This window comes from Eurosta solidaginis, chromosome 1, assembly GCF_040869045.1.
Source record: "Eurosta solidaginis isolate ZX-2024a chromosome 1, ASM4086904v1, whole genome shotgun sequence".
Lineage (NCBI taxonomy): Eukaryota > Metazoa > Arthropoda > Insecta > Diptera > Tephritidae > Eurosta > Eurosta solidaginis.
In genome coordinates this window covers 106,499,130-106,512,494 of record NC_090319.1, presented here as the reverse complement: position 1 = coordinate 106,512,494, position 13,365 = coordinate 106,499,130, and the positions used below count along the sequence as shown (strand labels likewise).

Genomic DNA, 13,365 nt, shown 5'->3' with positions numbered 1-13,365 from the left:
CCTCATTTATGGCGATATCTCGAAAAGGCGTCGAACTATAGAACTAAGGTCCACTACCTTTTAAAATACTCTTTAATACCTTCCATTTGATACCAATGTCATACAAACACATTCCAGGGTCTCCAGAGCCCTCAGCTGAGTATGTAATGTTCGGTTACACCCGAACTTAGCCTTCTTTACTTGTTTTAAATTAAATTCCATCCGATAATTCTTTCCGAAACAATTCCTCTTTAGTGCTTTGGCATATGATCCTCTGTGGGTGCTCCATGGAGTACTACAGTGAAAGTACTTTGGAAAGTACTCTCACGTATGTACTCTATGGAATACTCACAAACAAAGCGAGAGTGGGATCACCTACTCCTGTCCTAGGACATCGCAATGTTAATTAGAGCAAATTTTTTTTATGAATACAGATTAGAACACTTCTATACTCCTAAAGGAGTATTCCTTACACTATTTATGGAGTACTCGCGTTTTTTAAAGGGCAAGTGTTGTTATCCCAACAGCTGATTGCTTCTTCTTGATTATTTTCCATACAACACCTTGTACTACAACATGTCAGTTAATCGAAATCAATGAACATTTTCTTTTGACTTGACATTTTTCTGCACGGCGAATTGGTTGAATTCGCTTTGCCACCTGGCATGGATTCGCCTTAGATTTAAGTATCATAAAAACATACTTCATTAATGCCTTTCTGAAATATGAACGTACAGGAAAAAAACCTGTTGTCTGTATTTCATTTTGTGGGAGGGATTATTACATTTTCCCGGGAGGAGATGGAAATGTTCCAGTCAACAGAAATGAATGGCTAGGTCTTCAGAGTATCACGTTTTCCACAAATAAGGAATATGGAAACATACCGCTGACGTCAATGAGATGATTGACGATCTGGAACAATATCATGAAGTTGCTTGTAATACGAAAACTCGGGATTGAAAGTTTAGACAAACAGGATACTCCCAGCCCTTTTATCAAACCCAAAAGACAATGTGCTGACTTTCTCTATGCATCTGCCTCTCCTCTATCTAACCCTGTTCATCCCTTTTTCCTCTCCAGTATGTATTTTCTGGTTTGCCTTAATCGGCTCATTCAATTTACCTATCATTTTCATTCTTCCTTAAATCTTCCCGCTCTTGCTCTTACTCTCCCCGCTTTTGTTCTCGACCAAGTCTAACTCTCAATATCACTCCTAGTCTTATCCTTTTTCTTAATCTTACTGCAAACCTCTTTTTTCTACTTTGCCTTAAACCATAAACCTTATTCTTATTTTTACACTCACTCTCCATCTTCCTCTTGTTTTTTTTACTTTTCCGACGTTCCTCCAATTTTATTTACTTTTTCTTCCCATTTCCCTGTTTTCTCTTTTCTTTTCTTTCATGCCCCAGTTTCATGCGGAGATATTCGAGTACTCTAGCGTAATGTGGGAGCAAGGTATGTTGATATGAGCGCTGTCATACAGGAAGCAAACACGCTCCTTACATATATATTTAAGTCTCTGGGAATATATACGTTGTGCATGCATGAGCAAGAGATGGATGCGCTGTTGTTTTGTTAGAAATAAAGTGTTTGCAAAAATAAAGCACGTGGTTAGGTATAAGTTGAAATTTGTTCCTTTCTTAGGGTTTTGTTGGTTGCACATTTTTGTATATTGTTTGGTTGGATTTATATGAAATAATAATTGCACAAAGAAAAAATTAAATAATTAAAAATAAATAAAATTAAAATAAACGAAATAAAAAATCAAACCAAACAAAATTAAATTAAATTAAAGTAAATAAAAATAAATTAACCAAGGAAAATTAGATTAAATTAAATTAAGTTAAATTTAATTTAGTTAAATTTCGGAAAATTTTAGATTTGTTATCGGCGAATTATCGATTTTATTATCAAAAATGTATCGATTTGTTACCAGTGGATTATCGATTTTTTAACGTCGACTTATGAGTTTATTATGAAACACATACCTTCAAGACTTCCATATAAAATCGTTTACGAACCTATAACCCTTCGATAGCAAGCCGTTAAGAAACCAATAAGACAATGGCTTGTTTATAGCAAGCTAATAACAAATCCATGTCTCGATCCTTGTCCGTATCGTTTGTTCCCGATAAGAAGCCGACGAAGCTCTTAACAAAAAGGGCGAAGCTATTTGTTTCTGGTTAAGTTACCTCGTTGTGGTTAAATTCGACCCCTGAGCGCAGTAATCTTTAAAAAATTAACTTCCAGACATACAGTGTCGTTTTCACTTGATAAGGTCACTTAATAGGGTTTTATCCCCACTAAGTATGCTTTTTGTTTTACCGGACGTAAGTATTTTCAAATTAATGGCCGTTTTCCTTTTGAACCATTCCCTATGTCAAAAAACTAAGAAGTTATAGCACTTTTAATGTTATTTATAGCTACTAGTCAACCTGCTATGGAATCCTAACATCCGTGATCGTATAACTCGTCACGTAAAAACATGTTTTTCGGATTATAAAAGAAGTGATCGTACTACTTGTTTCGTATTCGACTGGTGATATACGTGAACGAGTAATTGAACTCCTCGCTGAATTTATTATTTTTACATTTGTTTTTGTTTTAGCGGCCTATTAATAAAGTATTCCAGATTCGATCCGAGCTCAAGGCCAATAACAATAATAAAAAAAACAATAATTGTCATAAAAATTATTGTTCTGGCCTTGAGCTCGAATCGAACCTGGAATTCTTAATTTTTTTTTGGTATTTTTACAACCAATTTTTTTTTTTTTTTTTTTTACTTTTGGTTCTTAACGAGTAATTCATTCAACATAAATCGAGATTTGATTGCTATCTTATTGTGGCGAGTTTAGCATCACCATGTTATTAGTAAATAAAGGCACAACAACACATATGTAGCTCAATTACCACGCAGTAGATACAGCAGTTCTAGAAGGCGAAACCTCTAGACTTTAGTAGAAATATGCGAATGAAGCAACGGAGAGTATAAAAGCAGCCCAAGCTGAGTAGTCAGTAATCAGTTTGATTTAAACACGCTATCAGTTGCGAAGTGAAGTATAGTTGTACTACTCCCCAAGTAGTCTAATAAAGACCATTTTGCAATACAGAATATTGGAGTGATTTATTCAACAGTTTACGGATTCGAACGTTAGCACAAGGTTTCAAATAAGCGGATTTTCCCTAAATTCGTTACATTATGTTATAAATCCCATTTAACGTATACGGCTCACGTATCACGTAGTTCTTTCGTATTTGATCCGTGATCGTATGTTACAATTCGGCCCCAGGTGTTGCCACAGTGCTGATATCCAGCTCATATTTATTGGACATTCAAATTATATCAAGGCTGTATAATGTTATTTTCATCAAAAAAGATTAAAATATTTTAATTTTCACTTGTTTTTCAAACATTTTAACGTTATTTTTTAAATTTTGTTGTTGACGTTGTTTGGACAGGAAGAATCAACCAAAAAGGGAAGCAACTCCCAACCTAACTTCATAAAATATCAATATTCTTATGCAGAATTAAACAATAACAAGATTGTAAGCTAAAAAATTCAAAACATTATGCTTACCCTTTCAACTTTTGGCTTTCTATCAGCCATTAAGAGTAGATCCTCAAAAAGACCCTTTGCTTTCTTTTTTTTCGCCGCAATTTCTTCATTAGCTGATATTATAATTGGTGGCTCTGGGGGTTTAGCGGCGGAAGCAGCTGCAAACAAATTAAGAGCGTTCTGTGCATGTTTCCGAATACAATCATCACTGCAATAAATCGAATTTTGTCGCGCAACTTTTTTGCAAACAATACATAATGTACGTTCTACGGTTGGTACCAATTCTGATCCAAGAGGTTTTTGCAAGTCCTTAACTTTTTCCTGAGATTCAGGCATAGATACAATTGTTGCTGATTGCTTACCGTGGTCCATTTGAATTTTTTGTTCTTGCTGCTGAATGGGAATTCGTTGTTTAGTTTGTGAGAGACTATTATTTAAAGTTTTATTTCTCGCAATCGCAGATTTCTTTTTCTGTGCAGTTTTGGCTACTTTCACTCCGCCAATTGATTTTTTTAATGGTGGCTTTATAGGCGGTATTGTACCAGACTGAGCTTTACTTGGCTCTATAGCTTGCTTTATGTCTAACCCATCAGATTTCTGTAAAGAGTTCCTATTTTTTAATACATCAACAACGCTCTCCCTTATAGCCTCTAATCTAGATGCATCTGATGTTTGTAACTCAAATTTTTTGTTTCTTTCAAAAGAAGTGGTAAATGTAGGGTCCTTTGGCATAAGCATGTCTGTAATTTTTCTTTGTGTCTGAAATAATTAATAAAAATAATGAATCTATGTAATATCGCCGGTTTCATTATATACAATGCATTTTTGTTTCATCCCTGCCAACATGTTCGAGAGAAATACTTAACATTTATATATATATTCAAATCGTGTAACTTTTCAAAAATACGTAGTTTTGAAACTAAAGATGTTAGTACCTTTTCTTCTTGTAGTTTTATACACTTGGGGCAAGTCCAATCAATGCCTTTTTGTTCCATTTCTATTCCCATCGCCTTTGTGATACTTACACAAGTACCATGAAACCAATCTTCACATACATCACAACAAATCATAAATCGGTTGTTATGCGGCTGTCGACATATACACCAAAGTCTACAAAATAAAATAATGTTAATGTTTTAAATACCATGACATTTCATGCAGCTGCACATACTTATTTGGATCGTCATCGTCCTCCTGGGACCCAGCACCATTTTCTTCAATTACATTTTTATTGACATTTTTAGCTGCATTGCTCTTTTTAACTGTGGACCGTTTTGCTTTTGCAGATGCGCCAGAAGTCGCTGATTCTTTGGAAACTTGTCTTTTATTAGACTGTTCTTTTTTATTTTCAGCGACAACTGTAAGTTGATGTACGGGCTGCTCAACAACGTTAATTGAGGAATTCGATTGAAGTGAACTATCCATAGACGACTCGTTAAGGAGTGTACTGGAATTAGCAGTGGCACCTTGAACACCAGTAATTGGTTGATTTTGCGCTCTTCGCTTTGCGCGTGTAGTTGGTGCTTCGATTGGCGGTAAAGTAATAACTCGCCCATTTCCTCGGATGATCTGAATAGGTTCCTTGCGAACCAGTGGTGATCTTGATGTTTGTACATTATTGACGCGACTTGGTGTATTACTACCAGAGCTGCCTCCCCTATTCGGTGTAGATGGTATATTGGATATAGCCATTTCTATAATACTCTTTGGTTGATTAGGTTCCTGGAACAAATCAAAAAGTTATAATAGAAACATTACTAATAAAATACCAATAACAACACACCGGTTGAGTTACATGAGTTTGTGCTACGGTTGGTGGAATGGACACAGTTATCGTTGAAGATATATTTGCCTTCCCATCATCAGCATTACTGAGGCATAAGGCTCCTTCGTTATTTGCGCCACCAAAAACTTGATTTTGAACAGCGTCCTGTAATGTTTCGTCATCTTCTATAAGGTCAACGACATGCTGCAGTAAATCGTCGGGGATTTCATCACCCTCAGTGGCATCTAAAAGTGGTGCATTAGATATATCAATATCATCAACTGTGTTATCCGCGGAAGGACCAAAATTAGAAAGACTATTGTCTATTTGCCTAAGGGCATTATTTGATTCCAGAGTTTGTTCCGCGTTTTCCAGCATCTTTACTAATTTTGGTATTTTATCATTTGGTTGTGATGTCACTTTCATTAAGTCAGTTTTTTGCATTTCGTCTTTGACAATAGAAACAATGAGATCAAAATGTTCGGCTGCAAATTCTGGAGAAATTTGTTCCTTTTGCGGCAGTTGTATTTCCGGTTTATTTGATGCATTGTCAATTGACGTCATATTATGTGGTTCCAAAGAAACTTTATTTTTCGCAGCCAATTCAGATGAACTCTGATGAGTCTGAATTGAAATTTGAGCGGGAAGCTTATTCTTAGCAGCAGTTTCAATTCCAAGGGGCATGAATCCTTTGGAACGTGATGGGCTGATACCAAACTGAAACCCAGGTGATTTTATACTGCTAGTTGGAGTAGTAGGAAAACCTTTTGTTGGTGTTTGCTTTTCAACTTGAGAAAGTAATTCACCTATTTCGGTAAATCCTCCTTTTGGACTAGCCATTACCTAAAATACAAAAATGCATTACAAAATATTTGTAAAAGTTTTTTACAGTACCTTATTAATAGCAATTTCCTTAACAGGTTGTGGTGATGATTTTAATTGTGTGCGGGAGCTTGGTGTATTTTCTCCACCAACCTCTATAACTGGACCTCTTCGCATAGTACCGGGTATAGATTGTTGCCGTGCTACAGGATTTGTAGTCGCATCTTTCAGGTTGGTAGTAGCAGAACGCCTTGGAATTGGTGGTAAAGCAGCAACAGCTTCTGAAAGAAGTTTTTGTACCGCGATGGGAGCGCAACCGGCAGCCCTAGATGGTACTCCAGCTTTATTTGACCGATTTGCCACGGCGCTTTGAACTGGTCGTATAGTTTTATTGCGTTGGTCATCTGATTCATCATGAGTTTGCAACTGACGTTTTACATATACTTTACCAGCAGACAAACGCTTTGCTTTTGTAACAAGATCTTTTTTCTTCCGACCTTTTCTGTTGTTAAGATCAAAGTCTAAGTCACTATCGCGATCGTTGTCAGTATCTCCGGATTCCTCACTTATTATGTCCAAGTCTGACTCTGCTGTTGAACTTCGCACTTCAGCATCATCTTCTAAATGTTCATACATTTCGGTTTTATTGGATAGTTCAGAGTTTTTGTTTAATACTTTAAAATGCTGCTCCTTACCAGAATGATTTGGTGACGGTTCGACACCATCATTCATATCTTGTAGAACTTTCTTTTTCAATTGTATTTGCTTCATGGTTATGGCGCTATGTGGTATGGGAATGATTTTACGTCCGATTATAGCATGCTTCTCGGCCTTATATTTTTCGGCCAGTTTAGCTCTCATTTGCGAGGGAGACGTAAACGGAGTATAGCAGTGATCACTCTTTATAACGAATAACTGAAATTCATAATCTGCAGTATGTTTGATTGTAGACACGCCTGCAAGCTCTAAAAGCAACATAATAAATTATCAAAATTTAAATAATAAAATTTAAAGAAAAACAATACTTAAAGCTTCCTTAACAACTTCCTTTGCTGTTTCAGGGGGATAAAACTCCTCAATAGTGAGGCCAACAATATCTGGACGTTCTTTTTGTAATTTATTTTGCATATTTTGTATTTTGGTTGATATAAGAGATTTTTTTCTATTCCTCCGTTTTTGTTTGCGATTTTGTAGCTTCACATTATCAGCCGAGTTTTCATCGCCATCGCTCTTTTCATCATCCCCAGTAGGCAGTTCTTCACTTTCCGTATGCTCTTCACATTCGTCTGCGCTCGAACTATTCGCACTTCTACTATCATTTGAGTCGTCATCAAATATACCTTCTGCCTGTCTACGCAACAGTTCCTCTGTTTTTTCGGCTTCTTTTTCCTCGTCTATCATACTGGGTGTTGGTGAAGTCAGCCGTATAACGCTTATCGATGAAAGAGTTTTTTCCTCTGAAATGGAGTCATTCTTTTTAAATCAAATTGAAAAATAATTAAGGTTAAGTAAATATCAAAAGTCGATTGGGGATTAATGTTTTGTAAGCACACACACTTATTGTCAGCGCCTATACCAGAACCGTTCTGAGCAAGAATGCTGAGAGCTGGATCGGCACAGGGTTCATATTTGTACAGCGCGTAAGACATTTTCCAATGTAAAATGGTGTTATACGCCGAAACACAATGTGCGTGATTTTGCAGTACTAACACCGACGTCAAAATGCGTATTTTAAACACCCATCGACATTTTTCAACAAATGTTAGACAGTGCATGTCCTGTAAATAAAATGTACTTTACCAATGAGATTTTCTATTCCCCTTTGATCGAAGTTGACTCCACTCTTGCCATACACTACCACTAAATTAGAATCAGGGGACCCTGAAATTACAGGCTCATCCGCTCCTAAAGCACCTTTGCCAGGTTTTGGGCAGCTTTCAATGAACACCGAGCTGGACATGTTTTGTTATTATGAAACTGTTTTTAACTAATTCTCATCAATTGACTATTCATATTTCCGCTTTTAGACCGGTTACAACACCGAATCACTTAATTAAGTGGAATAAAAAACAAAAAAAAAACACGAATGCCCGAAAGAAAATACAGATGGAAAAATCCGAAGTGAAGAGTATACCAATCAAGAGCAAAATTGGTACGCCACTTTAGCCTAATATTTCGGTAAATGCTATTTTTGATATAAAAGGAATTTACGGATGTTTTGAATATTTTCAACTGTTTTTAGTTTATTAAATTCAACTAATTACACGGTAGTTTTATTTTGGTGGTGAAAATTCTTATCTCGCACTTTACAAACGCGCAATTTTTCCGAAAGTATTTGGAGACTATTTTGCAAATCGGAGACGTACGGAAAATAGTGCTGTTGGATCATTTAGCTTTCCGCCAATGCTGCCATTTGCCACACATCAAAACCTATCGAACAAATGTATTAATGGCTACGTCAGAAGAAGTTTTCGTGTAGATGCGTTAAGCACAATAAAATGAAACTCCGAAAACACGTTCGAACTCCTCAAAATGGCATTTTTCCACATTAGCCGTGTTTTTTAACACGCGTATATCCGTTTACGCTTAAACTTTATATTGACTGCTAAGAGACAAACTATAAATACACCTCTGAAATTGTTGCGCATAAATTTTGTCCTACTAAATTTCAATACGCATTATACTCAGATGTAACTGAAATATGTGTCTTTGTTTCACCCTGTACACTAATTCTATGTATTATATGTGTGTCCACAATTCATCGCAACTGATTCAGCTATATGTTATACCCTATGGCCATCAGAGCGTTGCGTCTCCGCTTTTCGGTACACCCTGTTGCTGTAGCTAGTTGTTTTACCACAGCCGCTAGATGGGTCTCCTAAGCATTATCTAAGCGAAGATAGGCGTTTTTTAACACGCGCAAACGAAACGTATACGCGCGTGTTAAAAAACACGGCTATTAATGCGTTAACATGAATGCAGCAGCCAACTTGAAAATTATAAATTTTTCATTTGTGGTGTATTTTGCGATTTTTTCGTGTGAATATTTACTTTTTAAAGATATATGCGTATACCGAATTTTATTATAAAATCTTACCAAAGCTGAGTTTCGCTATTCCTCGTGTTCCAATGAAACGTGATCAAGATACGGATAGAGATTTAACATGCAAATGCAATAACAATGTGACCCATATTGATAAAATTGTTGTTGCATTTGTATACTAAATTTCTATCCGTATCTGAACGTAACAATAATTCACGATGAGTAGATTGCAAGTCATATTCTGGAGAATGGCAGGTAAGACGCCACTTGCGTCATCCAAAAAGTATCCAACTTGGAAAGCAATGCACAAGAAGAAGTATTCGAAACTTGCTTAGGTTATGTGTGTGTTTACATTTTGCAAGTAAAATTGTTTTTCTCACTTTTTAGGACTTTTTACTGTTATTTGCTCAAGATCACGTGTTTATTTAACATTTAGGTAGTAGTGCAGTTTACGGTACCCACCCTAAAGTTGGGCCATTTTCGAGTGCATTTTTTTATCTCTGTCCGGAGATATTCGCAGTTGAAGTTGGCGATTTTAATGTGGTTGTTGTTGTGTTTCCCACAAAAAAAATTGTGCATCACTGTGGCGGTAGCCACGGTTATACCACACACCCGGACTTGGCATGGCGTAGCCCAGGGTTATTTTTTATAAGCGCGGCCGAAGGCCGCCAACGCTGAAAGGTGTTCTGCGCAAAAATACTATGGATCCCGCCCCCGGTTTCGGAGATACCCGCGGGTCTTTTTTCGGTTTTTCGTTAATATCTTTTGAACGGGTAAAAAAAGTTAACTTCTGCTTTCGGATTCTTGATCTAGACGTGAATACGCGTCTTTTGATACCTCATTTACCTGATTTCGGTGGGTACCGTAAACTGCACTATTACCAACATTTATTCTATTTTCTAGGTACTCTTTGAACTCGTCCACTATCTCATCCCTCTTCTGTACGCTGAATTAAATCTTACTTGAGAATTTCCCATAGTACTGTGAACCGAATTATTAATATCTTATTCCACTTGGAGAAGTTTGTTGGACCTATCTGCATGGTTCAGTGGATGATTATGTTTTCCTAACATAATATTCAAAACTCTATTTACCCTTTCCACTTGCCTCTTTGCTGTGGAGAGGCGGAAGTCCTTTAGTATGTAATATATTTCTCTTTAATAAAAAGTTTTCAAAGTCCAATGACTAAAACATATACCTTTGTCGCTTACAATGCGTCTCGGATGACTATAATAGCTAAAATATTTATTTAACGCCGCATTAACTTGTTTGGTACTCGTTGAATTTGTCGGATAAAGTTTAACGATTTGCGTAAAAGCATCAATCACAATTAACAAATGTTTTCATTTGGATTGTATTGAAGGTAAGGGACCAAAGTGGTCGATATGAATTGTGTTAAGTGTTGCAGGTCTTTTAGGTATATGAAACAAATTTCGTTCATTTACCGGAATGGGTTCTACAAAAATAATACACTTCAGACAGTTTTGTACACATTTTTTTTACGTTTTGTTTCATTTTCGGAAACCAATAATGTGAACATAGCTTCGTAAAGATTTGGACTGCTAAGCGAAAAACTTTAAATGCACCTCTGAAATTGCTACGCATAAAATTAATACTACTAAATTTCAATACGCATTATACTCAGATGTAACTGAAATATGTGTCTATGTTTCACCCTCTGCACCAGGCATGCTTAACCAACGAACCGATATCATTTCGTTACGATAATTAACGTTAATAAACGAAACAAAGTCATTTCGTTTCGTTTATTAACGTTAAGAACGTCAAATTAACGAAATGATTTCGTTTCGGATTCTGCCATATCAAAACGAAATCAAATCGTTTATGTTGATTATTAATTTCAAACTATGCTGGCAAAGCTGATTGATGGCGGAGTCATTAAAGGTGAAAGCATTAGCCAAGCTGATTGCAACTTTTCTCATGAATTTTGACAGTACGAACATTTCTCAGAGTATTTTTGACATTACCACCAACGAATTACACAAACAAATTACATGGAGTTTGTGTGTGTATGTGCGCTCGTTGTTAGCACCTTACGGCTTCACCATGGATATAGCATTGCCAGCACAATTCAAACATAAAGTATCACGTTTTTGTTAGCGTTTTTAACGTTAACGAAAGCTTTTCGTTTTGGTTAAAAACGAGATACAATTTACCTTGATAATTTCTTTATCAATAATATTTCGAAGTGTTTCAACGGAAACGGTGGAAATTTTTTGATAAACGATTAGCTTAACGTTAAGGTGCATCCCTGCTCTGCACTATCTCTGTGTATTTTATGCGCGTCCACTATTTATCACGACTGATTCAGCTATATGTTATACACAGAAATACAACAGAGGGTTGTGTCTCCGCTTTTCGATACACCCTGTGCTGTAGCTAGTTATTTAATTACTGCCACTAGATGGGTCTCCTAAGCATTATCTAAGCGAGATAGGCGTTTTTTCACGTGCAAAAGAAACGTATACGCGTGTAAAAAAAACGGCTAGTATAATGAAACCTTTCAAGTTCTAATGCCCATCTTGCAATACGAGCATTCATGAACTTGCATCACAATGTAACTCAATAGCTTTTTTATTTTTTAAATTATTAATAGCTATCACTGGACCATTGTGAATTCATACAAGTGAAAAATCTTTATATTCCTCTATTGCCATACCTACCTGTCAAATAATAGCTGACAGGGAGAACGGCTGTCGCGAATGGCCAGAGCATTGCGAATTCATGCAAGTAAAAAATCTTTCTATTCTTCTATTGCCATACCTACCTGTCAAATAATAGCTGACAGAGAGAATGGCTGTCGCGAATGGCCAGAGAATGGAAGATAAGTTTGTTTTTTGCTCGCGGTTATTAAATTGAACTGCCATGAGTAGCTCATTTGTGTCTCAAATCAGCTTTTCTTTTAAATGTGTATACTGAAAATCAGACTACATATTTCTATTTATTTCTAAAATCTAGTTAACAGATAAAATCTGAGCAGCCAGTTAAGCAAACATTTTAAAATATATAATTAATGCAATAAACCAGTCGTCTACAAAAAATTTTGAGAAACACTATTGAGCAAATAATTTAAGTAATCGAACAGCGATTGAACAGGTGATCGAGGCTGTTTACTTTTGTGAATGTTTTTGTCAAACATTCGCCACTTGTATGAATTCACAATGGGCCAGAGAATGGAAGAACGGTCTGTTTTTTGCTCGCGGTTATTAATTTGAAGTGCCATGTATTGCTCATTTGGGTTTCAAATCGGCTTTTCTTTTAAATGCGTATACAGAAAATCAGACTAAATGTAAACAGTAACTTAAGCAAACATTTGAAATTATGTAAATAATGCAATATACTAGTCGTCTACTAAAATGTTTGAAAAACACTATTGAGCAAATGATTTAAGTAATCGAACAGCAATTGAACAGGTGATCGACGCTGCTTAATATTGTGAACGCGTTTGTCAAACATTCGCCATAGGCACTTGTATGAATTAACAATGATTCCTCCATTGCCATACCTACTTGTCAAATAATTGCTCACAGGGAGAACGGCTTGCGCGAATGACTAGAGAATGGAAGAAACGTTTGTTTTTTGCCCGCGGTTAAGAAATTGAAGTGTCATGAATTGCTTATTTGTGTTTCAAATGTATCCACAGAAAATGAGACTACAATAATATTAATTATACCTTTCATGAAAATGAAATGGTATATTAATTTCGTCACGAAACCGAAAATTGTAAGTCCTTAAAGGAAAATAGATAGACCCACCATTAAGTATACCGAAATAATCAGGTTGAAGAGCTGAGTTGATTTAGCCATGTCCGTCTGTCCGTCTGTCCGTCTGTCTGTTTGTATGCAAACTAGTCCCTCAATTTTTGAGATATCTTGATAAAATTTGGTGAGCAGGTGTATTTGGGTGTCCGATTAGACATTTGTCGGAACCGACCGGATCGGACCACTATAGCATATATCCTCCATACAACCGATTTTTCAGAAAAAGAGGATTTTTGTAATATCTTACCCAATTTAACAGATTGAAGCTTCAAACTTCACCATATACTTTCGTATATTGCACATATTGTTGCCTGAAAAAATTTATGAGATCGGTCGTATATATAGTATATATCCCCCACAACCGATTGTTCAGATAAGGAACTTTTCGTAATTACTGCCCTATTTTAAGAGCTAGAG

The 13,365-nt window shown here is 36.2% G+C and overlaps 1 protein-coding gene across 4 annotated transcripts in view; it reads right to left on the bottom strand.

The window, feature by feature from the left end:
- pps (protein partner of snf) overlaps positions 1-13,365 on the bottom strand; it is a 155,184-nt gene that overhangs the window by 102,908 nt on the left and 38,911 nt on the right. For 2 of the 4 annotated variants that reach the window (XM_067759549.1, XM_067759551.1), the window contains exons 1-7: positions 7,924-8,445; positions 7,149-7,580; positions 6,196-7,088; positions 5,320-6,144; positions 4,708-5,258; positions 4,472-4,646; positions 3,558-4,295 (exon numbers count right to left, since the gene is read on the bottom strand). In XM_067759549.1, the coding sequence (XP_067615650.1) occupies positions 3,558-4,295; positions 4,472-4,646; positions 4,708-5,258; positions 5,320-6,144; positions 6,196-7,088; positions 7,149-7,580; positions 7,924-8,083 (3,774 nt within the window). In that variant the 5' untranslated portion in view covers positions 8,084-8,445. Of the gene's footprint in view, positions 1-3,557; positions 4,296-4,471; positions 4,647-4,707; positions 5,259-5,319; positions 6,145-6,195; positions 7,089-7,148; positions 7,581-7,923; positions 8,446-13,365 lie in introns of those variants that run through there. The other 2 variants (XM_067759550.1, XM_067759552.1) reach the window with 2 other exon arrangements.